The sequence below is a fragment of the Sus scrofa genome, chromosome 14, assembly GCF_054392235.1.
Source record: "Sus scrofa isolate SSC_HxYL_T2T_F1_AM1 chromosome 14, Sscrofa_HxYL_maternal_Yorkshire_Landrace_v2.0, whole genome shotgun sequence".
Lineage (NCBI taxonomy): Eukaryota > Metazoa > Chordata > Mammalia > Artiodactyla > Suidae > Sus > Sus scrofa.
In genome coordinates this window covers 50,611,374-50,628,950 of record NC_139396.1, presented here as the reverse complement: position 1 = coordinate 50,628,950, position 17,577 = coordinate 50,611,374, and the positions used below count along the sequence as shown (strand labels likewise).

The following is a 17,577-nucleotide window of genomic DNA, read 5'->3' as shown; positions in this document are numbered from 1 at the left end:
TTCCTGGTGATGCAGAGGTGAGCAGAGAGGGCTGGGATGGGTTTGAGATCAAATGGGCAAAAGTCTATCATGGAGTCCCCCAGAATGCCTTATTTGATTAGGTGGCAATATTGTGGTTAAACTTGTTTTGAATTTTCATTATTTTTACATATTAATATTGTTCTCATTGCTGTGGCTGTGGTGTAGACCAGTGGCTACAGCTCCGATTTGACCCCTAGCCTGGGAACTTTCATATGCTGTGGGTATGGCCCTAAAAAGCAAAAAAAAAAAAAAAAAAAAAAAAAAAAAACCCAAAAAACAAAAAGGTTCTAGTAAAGTAACATTTTAAAATTACAAATGAAAAACGAGAAAGATGATAGAAAAATTCTCCAGTCTCCTTTACTCTTTCCTAATTTATTTTTAAATTTTTTGGCCATACCCGAGGCATGTGGTAGTGCCCCGGCCAGGGACTGAACGTATACTGCACTTGTAGCCTACATCACAGCTGTGGCAACACCAGATCCTTAATCTGTTACACTGCAGGGGAACTTCCAACTCTTCCCTAATTTTATTTATTTATTTTATTTAACATTTTTTTTTCGGAGTTCCCCTCGTGGCGCAGCAGAAACGAATCTGACTAGGAACCATGAGGTTTCAGGAACAATCCCTGGCCTCGCTCAGTGGGTTAAGGATCCGGCATTGCTGTGAGCTGTGGGGTAGGTCACAGATGCAGCTCGGATCTGGCATTGCTGTGGCTGTGGTGGAGGCCAGAATCTACAGCTCCAATTAGACCCCTAGCCTGGGAACCTCCACATGCCTAGGGTGCGGCCCTAAAAAGACAAAAAATAAATGAAATAAAATAAAATAAAATATTTTCTTATTAGGGCCATACCTGGAGCATATGGAAGTTCCAGACTAGGGGTCGAATTGGAGCTATAGCTGTCGGCCTACACCACGGCCACAGCAAAGTAGGATCTGAGCCACATTTGCGACCTAAACCACAGCTCACGGCAACGCTGGATCTTTGACTCACTGAGCGAAGCCAAGGATCGAACCTGCATCCTCATGGATAATAGTCAAATTCTTAACCTGCTGAACCACAACAGGATTCCCTCTTCCCTAATTTAAAAAACTATTTTTTATTTTTTGTCTTTTTAGGGTCACACCCACTGCACGTGGAGGTTCCCAGGCTAGGAGCTGAATCAGAGCTATAGCCGCCAGCCTACACCCAGCCACAGGAATGCCAGACCCGTGCTGCATCTGTGACCTACACCACAGCTCATGGCAACACCAGATCCTTAACCCACTGAGCGAGGCCAGGGATCAAACCTGCATCCTCACGGATGCTAGTCAGATTCATTTCTGCTGAGCCATGACAGGAACTCCCTCTTCCCTAATTTTAAAGAAGACTTCAATGGGACCGGAAAGAAAGGGGAGTGTTAATCCCAGACAGCAGAAAACTGATCTAGCCTTTCTATGGAAACAGCCTTTGTTATTCTCTTTAAATCCTGACTATGCAACTGATACAAATTCCTCATCAATTTCTACCTGGTATCCTAGTCCCTGCCACGTCAAGCTTCTGATTCCAAAAAGAAATAATTTATCTTGTCTGTGCTAGGTGTATACTCAAGAGAATTGGAAACGTATGTCCATACAAGAATGTGTATTGAGGAGTTTCCGTTGTGATACGGTGGGTTAAGAATCAGACTGCAGCGGCTCAGGTCAGGTTCGGGTTTAATCCCTGGTCCAGTGCAGTAGGTTAAAGGAGCCAGCATTGCCACGGCTGTGGCATAGGTCTGCTTAAATTGTATCCTTGGCCCAGGAACTTCCATGTGCTGCTGGTGGGGCCATTAAAAAAATAAATGAAGGAGTTCCCATTGTGGTGCAGCAGAAACGAATCTGACTAGAACCATGAGGTTGCAGGTTCAATCCCTGGCCTTGCTCAGTGGATAAGAATCTGGCATTGTCATGAGCTGTGGTGTAGGTCGAATACACGCCTCAGATTCTGCATTGCTGTGGTTGTGGTATACGCCAGTAGCTACAGCTCCAATTCGACCCTTAGCCTGGGAACCTCCATATGATGCAGGTGTGGCCCTAAAAAAAAGACAAAAGACAAAAAAAAATTAAAAAAAAATAAATGAAGAATGTGTAGTGACTGTTCTTAGCAACATTCCTAATAACAGCCAAAAGTGGAAACATCCCAGTGCCTATGAATAGGTGAGTGGATAAACAAAATATGGTCTTCTCACATAATACAGTATTATTTTGCTATAGAAAGGATGAAGGAGTTCCTGTTGTGGCACAGCGGAAATAAAGCTGACTAGTATCCATGAGGATGCAGGTTCGATCCCTGGCCTCACTCAGTGGGTTGGGGATCTAGAGTTGCTGTGAGCTGTGGTGTGGGTTGAAGATGCGCTTCAGATCCCACATCGCTGTGGCTGTGGCTGGCGACTGTAGCTCCAATTCAACCCCTAGCCTGGGAACTTCCATATGCCTCAGGTGTAGCCCTAAAAAGAAAAAAATAAAAAAAAAAAAGAAAAGAAAGGAAGGGAGGGAGGAAGGAATGGAATACTGACGCATGCTACAACATGGAAGAACATTGAGAAATTATGCTAGGTGAAAGAAGCATGTCACAAAGGCCACATATTGTATGATTCCCTCCAAACTAATAGATACAGAAAGTAGATTAATGGTTGCCAGGGGCAGAAGAGAATGGGGAATGGGGCATGACTGCTAATGGGTTAGGGTTTCTTTTGGGGGGGATGAAATGTTTTGGAATTAGACAGTGGTCATGGTTGAAAACCTTTGTGGGTGGCCTGACAAGTCCTGAGAGACTGTAGTTCTTTGAATTAATTTGTCTTCAGATCCTGAAATATTGTTGAAAGATGCCTGATGAGTAATTATGACAAGGATGCTAAAAAGAAAAACCTGAGCAAAGAAGAAAGCATACCAGGTAGTTAATTGTGATTATTTGATAGTATTATGATTAGAGTTACTTTTGTCTTTTTTCCAACTTTTATTTTTTGGCCATGCCTGCAGCATGTGGAAGTTCCTGGGCCAGGAATCGAACCCATGCCAGAGCAGTGACCCAAGCCACTGCAGTGACAATGCCAGGTCCTTAACCTGCCTCATCCCAAGGGAACTCCTTCAGTATTTAAATAGCACAGTTACTTTTTTTTTTGTTTAGGGTTGTACCCACAGTATATGGATGTTCCTAGGCTAGGGGTCAAATCGGAGCTACAGCTGCTGGCCTACACCACAGCCACAGCCACTCGGAATCCAAGTCACATCTGCGATCTACATCAAAGACTCACTGGCAATGCCAGATCCTTAACCCACTGAACGAGGCCAGGGATTGAACCTGCATCCTCATGGTTCCTAGTTGGGTTCATTAACTGCTGAGCCATGAGGGGAACTCCTAATAGCACAGTCACTTTTAAAATAGAAAAGATAGGAGTTCCCATTGTGAGTCAGCGGGTTAAGAACCAGACCAGTATCCATGAAGATGCGGGTTTGCTCCTTGGCCTTCCTCAAGTGGGTTAAAGATCTGGTGTTACTGTGACCTTCAGTGTAGGCTGGCAGCTGCAGCTCCAGTTTGACCCCTAGCCTGTTCAATATGCCACAGGTTTGGCCACAAAAAGCTAAAATCAATCAATCAATCAATCAATCCCTGAACAGTGGAGTTAGAATGTTAATCATTTTGAAAATGAAAATTAACCTTTAATACCTAGATAAAAACAGACTTGAAAAAAAAACACCAGGATTATTCTTGGCACTTTTCTAGAGTTGAGTTGCTTGAGAAGTTGAAAAGGCTGTATTCATCAATTTAATTCAGCTTAATAGGAAACCTCTGAAGGTATTAAATGCAAAAAGAGATTTACTGTAGGAAAATACAAGCTCATAAATGGGTTGGTGAAGTTGGAAGGGCAGGCTCTAGGCTGAGCCTCCCTCTAGCTATGGCTGTCCGGATAACACTGCAGAACTGACCTGCCAGAAGAAGCAGGGCCTTTGCCACAGTTTGGAAGGTGGGGAATCAGGAGACCATTACTAGAACTCTGAGTTCGATAACGCATTGTCATAGCCTGGAATCTTCTTTCACAGTACCTGCATCTGTTTATTGACACCTGAGCAGGAAACTGGATATTGGGCCACTACTGCCCCCTATTGTCTGGTAGTCTTTGAAGAAATAATCCTTCAAACTTGCATTGCTTATTCACATAAATGGTATCATCTGATCTTCATGATAACTTTACATGATAAGCATAAAATGTGCTATCACCCCCTTTATACAGATAAGGAAATTTAAGTTCAGAGAGTGATGGAACATAATTAAGGTTACACAACTATGTGTAAAACTGGAGTAACAACCCAGGTCTCCTCATCAGGCCAGTTCAATGAACTTGATGTGTCAACTAACACATCATGAGTGAGATCTTTTGTGACCCTAGGGGAGGGCCTGAGAGAGCAGCATATATGTGCCAAGACTTGTGCCTCATGAGTGACACAGACTGGTAAATAAGTATAACTTAGAGGGTGCAAATCTACCTTGTAAGCACAGAGGAAGGGGCTAGAATTTGGCAGTGGGAGATCTAGGAACATTTCAAGAAGAGGAGAGGTGACATTTGAGTTGGGTTTTGAGGGGTGTGTAGGAGTATGCCAGGAGGCAAAGTGTACAAAAAAATTGTCCCAGTAGCTGGCAAGAGCAATGGGGCCATGGGGGTGGCAACTAGACTCTAGGGAAGTGAGAGAATTCTAACTTTGGAGGATGTAGACAAGGTTTTTTGTTTTCGGTAGTTGTATTATATATACATACAGTGAAATAAGGCGTATTAAGTATACAGTTTCTTTAGTTTTTAAAAAGGCATATGTAAACACTCATGTACCCATCGTTTAGGTGACGATGTAAAACATTTCCAACATCTCAGGAGGTTCTCTCTCGTGCCCTTTCCCAGTCTCTATACCCTTCTCCATCCTTCCTCCGTCGGTTTTTGCGAGGTGAGGGCAGGCTAACATAAATATTAAAGCCCTTGGTTTCAGCTCCATTTCCTCCTTCCACTCCTATTACTGCCTCCAAATCTTCTGCCATCTTTACGGACAATCCTAAGAAGATACTGCACTAGGGGGAGGAGGGTTATTGCTACTGTTTTTTCCTCGTGTGGTCCATGTGAAATTTAAGTTGTAAGCGCGACTGGAGAGAGGAAGAGGACAATGGTTTCTGGTCCTTCGGAGCCACCGTCCAGGCTCGGCCCGCGCGGAGACGCCTTGTCCCTCGGCGGCTGCCGTGCGTCCGTTACGTGGCAGCTGCAGGCGCCCGCCAATCCACGGCGCCCGCATCAGCCCCCTCGGGTGGCGCAGCCGGAAGGGGCGGGGCTGAGGCGGCGGCGGCTGAGAAGGTAGTGGTGGCGGCGGCGGCCACGGCGGCTTTGGAGGCCGCGCTCCCGGTCCTGGCTTCGGCCCCAGCCCCACCATGGTGACGCTCGCTGAGCTGCTGGTGCTCTTGGCCGCCCTCCTGGCCACGGCCTCGGGCTACTTCGTCAGCATCGACGCACATGCCGAGGAGTGCTTCTTCGAGCGGGTCACCTCGGGCACCAAGATGGGCCTCATCTTCGAGGTGGCCGAGGGCGGCTTCCTGGACATCGACGTGGAGGTGCGGGCGCGCTGCCCGCGACCGAAGCGGGGTCTTGCGGCCGCTCGGGGGTTGCCGGCGCGCGGGGCCCGCCGGCGCGCGGGGCCCGCGGGGGGAGCGGGACATCGAGGCCACTGTCCGAGTTCTGGGAGGGGCGCTGGCCGCCACCCAGCGACCCTCTAACCTCCCTTTTCCCCGCATCTCCCCGGATTCCGGGCTCCCCACGGGATACGTAACCGTTGCTTGATTGCTTTGGATACTCAGCTTGAATGGCGGGTTCCCCTTGGAACCTCTTGCCGAGCTTTGTCGACCAGGCGCCGCGTGTCAGATCTGGGCCCAGGAGGCGCTTCACAGTCTCGTTTAGCTGGTGGCGGGTCTCGAACGGTCAGCAGCTGCTTTCCTCCATAGTGCAAATTAAAGTTGGCACGTGACATGGAAACTTCTGAAAAAGTAAATCGAAAGCTATTGAGATATGTAGGCAGACGTTCGCGTTGTGTTTTATTTTTCATGGAAATGATCCAGATTACCCGATTTTACGTGAATCTCCTTTACGTGATACCTCGTTTAGCCATCTCCGGCTAGGGGAGTGAGGCTGGTTATGCATTTTAGGTGTAATGACTGCAGCGAAGTGGAGAAAACGGAAAATTATTTTAAGAAGCCAACAGTCTGTAAATTATTTCCTGTGTCTTGTTTTAAGCCAAAAGAATGATTCGCCTCTAACTTTTTTTAGAAAATCAGATGTAATTAATATTTAAAGTCATCCGTTAGCATGATTAATTAGGTCTAAGGATTTTCCATTTGACACTGACCCTCAGCGGAGTTGGGCATAAATTCCACAAAACAAGTGAAATCCAGAAATAAGGAGCTACTGGAAGGACTGACTGTTAAAGTTAGCTGAGAGCTTAAGACACCAGCTATTCCAGTCTACAAGTTTTACAGGTGGCATGGGCTTCATAAGAGAAAGCAACTTGAACAAAGTCTAACAGCTGATATGCAGCAGCCTAGGATGAGAACATGGGTCTCAGAATATCCAATCTAGTCCTTTGTCTTATGTCTTCAGGCATCTCAGATAAAGCAGATTCCTTTACTGGCTGGCAGTAATCAATTAGCGAGACCCAGACATGTAGCTTGCTCAAAATTCTTAGGGTTTTGTTTTGTTTTGTGTTTTGTCTTTTCGGTGCCGCATGCACGGCACATGGATGTTCCCAGGCTAGGGGTCTAATCTGAGCTGTAGTTGCCCGCCTACACCACAGCCACAGTAACATCAGATCCCAGCCACCTCTGCGACCTACACCACAGCTCATACCAAGGCCTGGTCCTTAACCCACTGAGCAAGGCCAGAGATCGAACTCGAAATCTCATGGTTCCTGGCCAGATTCATTTCTGCTGCACTACGACAGGAATTTTGTGGAGTTCTGTCATTAAGTGAAGTGGAGTCAAGTGCAGGTTACATTTTCTTAGTGAATGTCCTATTGCTGATGGACTTCACTTTAGAAGTTTTATGATTTTGAATCTTTTGTGTAATCTCACACATTTCTCTCCTGCCTCCAGATTACAGGGCCTGATAATAAAGGAATTTATAAAGGAGACCGGGAGTCCAGTGGGAAATACACATTTGCTGCTCACATGGATGGAACATATAAGTTTTGTTTTAGCAATAGGATGTCCACCATGACTCCAAAGATAGTGATGTTCACCATTGATATTGGGGAGGCCCCAAAAGGACAAGACATGGAAACAGAAGGTAAGATGAACATTCTAAAGATTTTTTTAAAAATCATGTTCCAAGAATTAATATTCTGTAAATTTTATCCGCCTGAATGGAGTATTTATTTTGATATCTTATTCTAGATTCAGTCACTGTCTTTACAACCAAAAACCTTTTGTGAAATAAACTTTATAATTATCCAAATCTTCTGATTAACAAAAAGAAGTTACTGGAAGTTCATGTTTATATTTCAGTCTTTACAGTTGCCATTTCTGGCTGCTTTTCTTAGTCACTTTGTGCTCTTGTAAGCATGTAGGTTACTTGTATCTTAGGTTGTTCAGTTAACTTGCTAATTCTGGTATGTACATCTTTATTTGCTCATTTGTGTACATGACTAGTTGAGCTCAACTTTTTGTTTTTGTATGTGTTTTATTTTAAACTCTTCTTCAGGTGGTGGAGATACCTGGGATGGTATGTGGATTGCTTTTTGACAGCATCCTGCCTTTGCATATTTTTATTGGCTACTGTCTAATTTCTGCTTTCCTACTTTCTAACCTCAGTTTGTTAGCATGAGAGTGTTTTTTCTTAGTTAAAAAAAACAAAAACACTGCAACTAATTAGAGTTTTAGAGTGATTGTTTTTGGTGGTTTTTATTCAATTACAGGTGATGTAGTTTAGGTCATTTTATTTTATTTATTTATTTTTTTTTGTCTTTTTTTGCTATTTCTTGGGCCGCTCCTGCGGCATATGGAGGTTCCCAGGCTAGGGGTCCAATCGGAGCTGTAGCCACTGGCCTACGCCAGAGCCATAGCAACGCAGGATCCGAGCCGCGTCTGCAACCTACACCACAGCTCACGGCAACGCCAGATCGTTAACCCACTGAGCAAGGGCAAGGACCGAACCCGAAACCTCATGGTTCCTAGTCGGATTCGTTAACCACTGCGCCACAACGGGAACTCCTGGTCATTTTAAATTAATAGCACTGGGAACACAGTGGTTGACATTTTAGTAATAACATACTTCTTAAAATGAACACTGAAAGGTGGAAAGATTCAAATACAACTGAACTAGTAAAAATCTTAAAGCATAACTAATAGCACATGAAGCTGTTGATGTTGTAGGAAGTATTTTATAGGCTTGTTTTACCGTTATTAACATTCTTTAACTTGAAACTTGGTTGGATTTGAAATGCAGTTCTAGGAGCCATATCTAGTTAGGTGAAAAAAGCTCTGTAAGACATGCATTGCAGTTAGATTAATTTTTATTCTTCAACTGACCAGCAGTGAACCCTAAAATGATTCTTTTGGATCAATTATCAGGAATCAGCACATACAGGTGTTTTTTTTTTTTTTTTTTTGGCCATAGTTCATTTCAAGATTTTTGGAAATTAGTTCAACCCATTTCATAGTATTAATGTGATATCATTTGTTCTAGATATTGAGCAGTTAGTAGAGTATTAACGTAAAGAAGCTGAACTATCTTTAGATTTTGAAATAAATAGAATTTAGAGAATCATACTACTAAGAAATTTCTGTGCTTGCTTTTCAGGGCCATTTGCAGTTCAGGACTTGGCTAATTTTCTAGGAGAACGAGGAGTTTTGAGGGGCTTTGTCTTTGTTCATTTTCTGGAAATTCGTCTTCCTAAATAGTTAGGAAATGTTTGCTGATGAACATGAATTAAAAAAAAATAATAATATTTTAACACAGTATTTTAAATTCTTGCTCTTGCTTGTTAATATCAATGAATGGCAGCTATTGAATCAAGCTTTCCTCTAAAGCAGTGGTTCTCAGGTTAGGATAATATCGCCCCCCGCCTGCCCCACGCACGCGCTCCAGAACATTTGGCAACACCGGGAAACATTTTTTGATTCTCAGGCTGGGTTGGTGGTCCTGCAGTGCATTGGACAGCTGCCCATGGCAATGGTTTGTGTGGTCCACAATGTCCGCAGCGCTTCTTCTCCTGAGAAACCCTGCTCTAAAGGTTCCACCTAGTGCATGGGCTTCTGACATTACATTCGTGCTTCCAGCCCAACTACCTTAAAATGGGAGAGGCTCTTGGTTTCTCTTAAGAAATTTAGGAGTATCTATGGCAATTTGGAATTGTGAATGTGGTCCAATCTTGGGCAGTCATGAAGAGACCCCTTTGATGGCAGTCTTTCCTGTGGTGTATTTTTTCCCTGCTTGTTTGTTCATTGTCATAATACAGCACTACCTAGAAGCATACACTTATTCTTCAGAACTGTTGGTTTACCCTGTATGCATTTTTTGCTCAAGAAAATACCTGATTTTAAACCTTGAGCAGCTGAGAGTTTGTTTCTTTGCTTGCAAGTGCCTGCTGTTTCCCACTGTAGTGAAATTAATTGCTTTGATTATAATAGAAGAATATTGAGTTGGTGTGGATTTTCCTCAGAGGTCTGTGTTTTTCTCTGTTGGTTCATAAAGATTAAAAGTCAGTTTTGATACTACGTCTAAATTAACATTAGAGTTACATGGTTTTTAAGAGTAGATTTTGTTCAAATGTTATTTATTATTAGGGTTTTGTTTTATATTTTATGGTGCTCCCCCTCCCCCATCTTTTTTCCCTCCATTACTGTTAACTTTCACATAACAATTCCTTAGAAGACATTTCCAAGGGTTAATTGTTTCCTTTAGTTAGTAAACATTGTTACTATGTTTACTACTCTGAAAGAGGTTTCTCTACTGGGAATGAATTTAAAAAAAAAAAGATTTGAAAATTAAATTGTCATCAGTAGTCCAAAATGATATCTGAACAACCTAGAATAGATTTACAAGGAGATCCTGCTGAATAGCATTGAGAACTATGTCTAGATACTCATGTTGCAACAGAAGAAAGGGTGGGGGAAAAACTGTAATTGTAATGTATACATGTAAGGATAACCTGACCCCCTTGCTGTACAGTGGGAAAATAAAAAAAAAAATAAATAAATAAAAATAAAAATAAAAAAACAAAATGATATCTGAGCCATTTCTTAAAAATAGCTTCTTTTGTATGCCTTTTCTGAGGACTTTTTTTTTTTTTTTAGCTTTATAAGTATTTTTCGAAAAGAGATTGCCAAACATGTGCTAATCTGTTTTCCAATCCTTCTGTAGCTCATCAGAACAAGCTAGAAGAAATGATTAATGAGCTTGCAGTGGCAATGACAGCTGTAAAACATGAACAGGAATACATGGAAGTTCGGGAGAGAATACACAGAGCAAGTAAGTTAATGCTTTGACTTTGCAGTATGAATTGGTAAAGGTATATTATCCACGAGCCTGTGTTTTTTGTTTTTTTTTTCCACGAGCTTGTTTGTGTTTTCCTCATTTGGAAATTTTGCAACATAAACACATTAAAGTATTGGCTTAAAAAAGCAACTATACAAACATATTTTTTGACTATATATGTTTATTTGTAGAGCTTTGTACTAGACTAGTTTATTATTGGAACATTCATTGTAAACAGTGCTATTAAGATTCAGCACAAGCTTTTAAGCCTTTTAAAAAAATGTGTGGCCATAAAGCAGAAAGGAAAAACATTGTAAAATGGGTATTGCATTGGTTTTAAATCACATGTCTGAAACTTTTGTGCCAGTGTAATTAATATTATATACTGAAGCTTAGCTGTTTTTCTAAAACCTAAGTCTAATTAAAATAGAAAGCACTAAAACTGACCAGGTGAAAATGAGTTAGGGTTCCCAAGTTTGTAAACAGACCTGGGGATGTGTTTGTCTTTGGAAACTGATGATTGGAATCCCACCTTAAGTTGCAGAAGTCTGTTTAGCCCATGGTGTAGCATTAAGATGCTTTTGCTTTTAAAACCAGAGCTTCCATATATTGACATGCAGACCAGATAACCATATTTTAGATCCAGGTCCACACTCATTCAGTATCTTCATCTTCCAAGTCATTTTGAGGATAGACTTTGCTGGGAGCAGATGCATCTGTAAATGCAGAGTGGCTTGTGTCTGAAATCTTTGTTCTGATGTTGGGGTGGGAAGTGGAGAGAAGAGTGATTCAAATAGACCAAATAGATGAGGACTGATGGATTTCTTCAAGATGTGGCTTCTGTTCTTTCCCACCCTCTTTCATCTATTCTTGCCACTGATGGAAAGGCGCCTTTAGGACCTAGAGCGTAGATTTTGCTTCTCTTTAGGAGAATAAAGAGTACTTACAGCAAACTGGAGAAGTGCCTCTGTTCTCAGCTTTTTGGGGTGGAGGGGGCCCTGAGATAGACAAGACTTGTATGTCTGCACTCTGGCCTCTTCCACCATGATTCCTTCTCCTTTCCTGCACCCTTAATCTCTGCACCCTCTGGCATCATTCTGTTCTCTCCCTTACCTATCGGTTTTTTTGCTCCCAAGTGGGGGCCAGCCCATTCCAAGATGAGAAGGGCAGTGAATAGTGTGAGAGCTCAGAGCTTTCACTGTTGTGTAGCTTAACAGTTTAGGCCAGAGGGCTTTAGGTATAGAAGGTCCTTGGGAACACAGCAACCAGAGGAAGCACCCATCTTCCAGTCTATGGGGATGGACATCCAGCCTTGTTCTCTCATCTTTGGTTTGAATGAGATACTCCTGTATTTGTTTAACAAACAAAATAGAATTTTAGACATTCAGTTTAATTTTGCAAATCAAATAGTTCCCACAACGTTGTTTATTTTTTGTGTATCTTCCTATAACACTCACTACTCAGAGATAGTTATAGTGAGGCTTTTCTTTTTTAACTACAGTGTTTTAATAATACTGTGTTGCTTCTACATCAGGCTAATATGTGAGTGGTTTGAGAACAGTGTCTTATATACACACATTTTCCTAGATGGTTACTTTCTTATTTATTAATTTATTATGCTTCAGTGTGTTCTAGATGCATTTTTCTCCAAGTGAAGGAAGAGAGAAATGCTTCTTTTTATATGGTTGCTTAGTGTTTTGCAGTAATTACTCATCCATTCCCCCTTTAGACAAAATTTTAAGATGCCAGTTACTCAGTTATGCTAGAAATTGGTTACTAGGTTTGCAGCAGAAGTAAACTTCATGCCATGGAATTAGGACTAAAATTTCAGTGTTGATGGTTTTTAGAGTTCTAGTTAATGTTCTTGGGCATGTGCCTATTCTTACTCTGGGAAAAAAAAGCCACATTTGTTTTTTCTTGAGTAACTGTAAGTTATGTTTCTGCAAACATTTAATTGCTTTTCATGCTTTTTTTTTTTTTTTTTTTTTTTTTTCTGGGGCTGCAACCACAGCATATGGAGGTTCCCAGGCTAGGGATCTAATCGGAGCTGTAGCCACCGGCCTACGCCACAGCCACAGCAACTCGGGATCCGAGCTGCGTCTGTGACCTACACCATAGCTCACAGCAGTGCTGGATCTTTAACCCACTGAATGAGGCCAGGGATCAAACCCGAAACCTCATGGTTCCTAGTTGGGTTTGTTAACCACAGCGCCACAATGGGAACTCCACTTTTCACTTCTTTTTGAGTGATCATCAGTCCAGTAGTTATTGCAATTCTAGTTTATCTTTTTACTAAGTGGTATACATACATCTGAAAGTATGGCAGTCACTTATTCAGCTGTATTACTGTATTGCTAATTACAACTGCTTTCGTATTGGCCATTTACAGAAAAATCAAATTACTCAGTTTTGGTTTTTTATTATTATTTTATTTTTTTGTCTTTTTAGGGCTGCACCTGCAGCGTATGGAGGTTCCCAGGCTAGGGGTCCAATCTGAGCTACAGCTGCTGGCCTGCACCACAGCCACAGCAACGCAGGTTATCCGAGCCACATCTGCGACCTATACCATAGCTCATGGCAGCGCCATATCCTTAACCTACTGATCAATGCCAGGGATCAAACCCAAAACCTCATGGTTTCTAGTTGGATTTGTTTCTGCTGCACAACGGATGGGAACTCCCAGTTTTGGTTTTTAAAAAGTTAAGGAATTTGATCAGGAACTTGAAAGAGTGTGACATAAATTCAGTAAATTAATATTGTCATGGCTGGTCCTTTGATGATCAGATTCTTGGCTAAAAAATGGGGTAAATCATGAAACCAGTTCAAGTTTGTCTGGCAGTGGCTGCCAGCAATGGTTCATAAAACGAAGAAACCTCTCCATCTAGAATAAATGCAAGGTACATAGTGGGTGCTCAATAAATATTTGAATCAATGTTTAAAGAAAAAGACACTTAGACTAACACATTTTGACCTGGGAGGTAGTGCTTTTTGGGTAACTCTGTGATATTGAAATACCTCTTGATTTTTTTGAAGTCAATCTTCTGATTCAGCCAAAAAAAAAATCATAATATAGGAATTTTCTAATGTGAGGGAGAAAGAAGGTTGTTGGGTTTTAACCCTAGAATGTGACCTTGGGCAGGTCACTTTCCTCTCTGTTCCCATGTATAAGAAGTGTGGACTTGACTATGCTCCATGGATCGCTAAGGTCTCATTTAAATCTAAAGTTCTCTATTCTAAGTATGTTAAATTGCTGTGGACAGAAGACAAAGATATCTAGAGTACTTTGAATGCTGTGTGAAAATTACTGTCACACAGACTTAAGACTAGGGGATAATTTATGATGCCTATGCTTTTTTGCTTGCTTGGTTTTTGTTTTTTTTTTAAGGGGTTGTTAAATTTTATGTGTTTGTTTGCCCTCAACAGTCAATGACAACACAAACAGCAGAGTGGTCCTTTGGTCCTTCTTTGAAGCTCTTGTTCTAGTTGCCATGACATTGGGACAGATCTACTACCTGAAGAGATTTTTTGAAGTCCGGAGGGTTGTTTAAAAGGCCTTTTCCTAATGATCCCAAGCGCATAATTTCACTGTTTACCAAACGTCTTGGTCATAATAATGCATCAGTTTCTACATTTTTATTTTTTGAACTGTACATTCACAGCTTATGTTTCTTTGTGATTAATAGATTTGGGGGAAACACCTTTTTAGGAAAGTTATAGTGAGAAATTTATGTTTGATTGGCATAGTTTCATATTTGAATTCTGCCTCCATTACACAGATCCTTCCAGAACTCAAACACTGTAAGTGGAATATAGGTGTATAGTCCTTATATCTTCTCCTTTTGTTTTCATAATAAAATGCAGTTTGTTCAGGATAGTACTTTATTGATAGTACTTTACTAAAATGACTGCATTCTTGTGATCCCTTATCCTGCAGTTCAAGTCATTAAAGATTCAGTTTGTTGAGTCCCTATGAGAAACAACTGTCTGAATCTTGACGTTTTCTCTCCAGCCTGAAGGTTGGTACTTTTATCCTTTGTCTATCTTGTTTTTGCTTTAAAGATAAGACTTATTAATCCAACAACATTTTTCCTCCTAAAGTTTTACTTTGAACCTTGCTTTGAATTCAGTCACCTCCACTTAAAATTATTGACACAAACAGCTAATCACCATTTTTTGGTTTCTGCCTAACCTTTTAAGAAGGCTCTATTAGAGCCATTTCTCTGGGTGTTTCAGCGAATGGTAACACTTATTCTTTCTCTGCTGGCACATCCCCTTTCTCCACTTTTGGCATGTTGGAGGTATGCATTCACTTAATTGGAAAAATCTGGGTTTCTGATGCCAAAGGATTAAGCCTCTTGAATTTCTTTGCAGTGATATACAGCCACTATTTTATTTTTATCAGTGGCATTTTGGCCACTGTTTAATTAGGGTACTGAGCAGCATTGTCAGTACTAGGGTTTTTGTTTTCCTTGGGTCTTTCTTTTTTGGCACATGTGAATTTTGTTTTGTATAAAACGAAATGACTTTCTCTTGGTCGCTGATGATGGGTGTAAAATTAAAAGAGCATCTGGTTTTGGCGTGGGGATGATCCAGGATTATGTTGTGACTAATGTATATTAGTCACTTGTACAATTTTTTTGGATCTTTGCAAGGGGACAACTTCAAGTAACGAGTTTTATATAATTAATTTAAATTTGTTAAAGGTTTTCGTGTTCAGGATAAACAATTTTTCAACCTTGGGTGAAAATACTTGCAACAGTTTAAGGTAACCATTTTACCTTAGGACAACTGTTGCATGCCAATTTCTGTGTGTCTGTGTGAAAACACTTCAAAATTGAGTTAAAAGATGTAAATTTAAAATTGGTTGTGTATCTAATCTTCCCCAGGTTCAGTAAATAAACAATTCTTTTTAAAAACAGCATGGTATTCTGTGTTTTATATATTAGTGATTTTTTTTTTCTTCTGTCTTTTCTAGGGCGCACCCGCGGCATATGGAGGTTCCCAGGCTAGGGGTCTAATCCGAGCTGTAGCTGCCAGCCTACACCAGAGCCACAGCAGCATCTGCAACCTACATCACAGCTCATAGCAATGCTGGATCCTTAACCCACTGAGTGAGGCCAGGGATTGAACCCGCAACCTCATGACTCTTAGTTGGATTCATTAACCACTGAGCCATGATGGGAACTCCTATATATTAATGATTAATTCACATTTGTTAAATACCAACTTTCTAATCATATTTTCTCAGTAATGATGCCTCATAAAGTTATATTTTCTCAGTAATGATGCCTCATAAATATCTGCATTTTTTGTGTCTGTGAATAAAAAATAGTGATTAGGATATTGAGGATAGTGATTAGGAACCTAATTTTAGGTTTCCCTGTGTGGCTTCTTTAATGGGTCATTGTTTTTTTCTTCTCTTTTTTCTTTCTTTTTTTTTGGGTGTCGGGGAGCTCACCTGTGATGTATGAAGTTTCCCAGGCTAGGGGTCAAATCGGAGCTACAGCTGCTGGCTTACACCACAGCCACAGCAATGCCAGATCTGAGCTGCATCTGCAACCTATACCACAGCTCACAGCAACGGGCAACTCCAGATCCTTAACCCATGGAACAAGGCCGGGGATCAAACCTGCAACCTAATGGTTCCCAGTTGGATTTGTTTCCACTGTGCCACCAGTGGAACTCCTGGTGGGTCATTGCTAACATCTTAAGTATTTTTTTCATTTGGGAAAAAACCCAACTGAGTTATTTTCACTCAATCACTTGGTTTATAGATGTGAAAAATAAGTTTAAAAGGGATTAAATGATTTGCCCAAGGCTCCCAGATGAAGAGTGATTGATGGGACCAGAATCTAGATCTCTGCCTCTAGAAATGGTTCCGCTTCCTCTATTACACTAAGGGCTGCTAGTAATGAAACTACTCTGTCCACCACTGTGTGATGCGCCTGGTGTAATGCTAAGCGCTTTATAAACTCTTGTATCATTTAGTTGTCAAAACCTCCATTATCTTGTGTGGTATTATAATTCTCATGGAAGTGAGAAAGATGCTTAGGAGTTCCCGCCATGGTGCAATGGGTTAAGAACCTGTCTTCGGAGGCTTGGGTTCAACCCCTGGCCTGGGACAGTGAGTTAAAAGACCTTGCGTTGCTGCGCTTGCAGCGACGGTTGCAGCTATGGCTCAGATTCAGTCCCTGGCCTGGGAAGTTCCATATGCCGTGGATGTGACCATTAAAAAAAAAAGGAGTTCCTGTTGTGGCTCAGTGGTTAACGAACCCAACTAGCATCCATGAGGACGAAGATTCCATCCCTAGCCTTGATCAGTGGGTTAGGGATCCAGCATTGCCATGAACTGTGGTGTAGGTTGCAGACTTGTCTCAGATCCCACGTTGCTGTGGCTCTGGTATAGCCTGGTGGCTGCAGCTCCAATTGTACCCTTAGCCTGGGAACCTCCACACGCCTCGGGTTTGGTCCTAAAAAGACAAAAAGATGGGGAAAAGAAAGCTTGGGAAGTGTCCTAGGTCCCTAGATAAAAAATTAGTAAATAGACCTCCCAAATGCAAATTCAGCTATACTCTTTCCCTCTGTCTTTGCTTTCAGACCTGTCCGGAATTCCTATTTTGTCAAACAGTTGTCAAAGGCATTTTGAGGATGTGATGATCACATTAAATGAAAATGTTGCCTCAGGCTTTTCTCTTTCACTTTGTCTAGTTTGAGGTGCCTGAGTACTATTCTCATTTATTCATCCCCAACTGACTGCTGTGTGCTACCAGTTGTAGCCACTGAGATACAGAAAACGGAGAAAAATCCCCATCGTGGGATTCACCTTTTAGTGGGGGAGATTGACCTAATAGGTAAATTATATGGCATATTAATGGTTAAGTGCTATGGGAAAAAAATAAAGTAGGGTAAGTAGTTTTAGTGATTAGGAAGGAAGACTTCACTGAAATGGTATTTGAAAAGTCCTGATGGTTGTCAGGGAACAAGCCAATCCGAAGATACTGGCCCAGCACATAATAACTGGTCAGTAAAAGCTTGCTGA

The 17,577-nt window shown here is 41.5% G+C and overlaps 1 protein-coding gene across 9 annotated transcripts in view; it reads left to right on the top strand.

Annotated features, from left to right (window-relative positions):
- The window catches only part of TMED2 (transmembrane p24 trafficking protein 2), a 36,986-nt gene that overhangs the window by 18,738 nt on the left and 671 nt on the right, over nt 1-17,577 (top strand). The window contains exons 1-5 of one of the 9 annotated variants that reach the window (XM_003359088.5): nt 5,348-5,626; nt 7,157-7,349; nt 7,764-7,784; nt 10,425-10,532; nt 13,962-15,456. In XM_003359088.5, coding sequence (XP_003359136.3) covers nt 5,447-5,626; nt 7,157-7,349; nt 7,764-7,784; nt 10,425-10,532; nt 13,962-14,086 — 627 coding nt within the window. In that variant the 5' untranslated portion in view covers nt 5,348-5,446 and the 3' untranslated portion in view covers nt 14,087-15,456. Of the gene's footprint in view, nt 1-5,347; nt 6,056-7,156; nt 7,350-7,763; nt 7,785-8,861; nt 10,286-10,424; nt 11,948-13,009; nt 15,457-17,577 lie in introns of those variants that run through there. The other 8 variants (XR_014827324.1, XR_014827326.1, XR_014827325.1 and 5 more) reach the window with 8 other exon arrangements.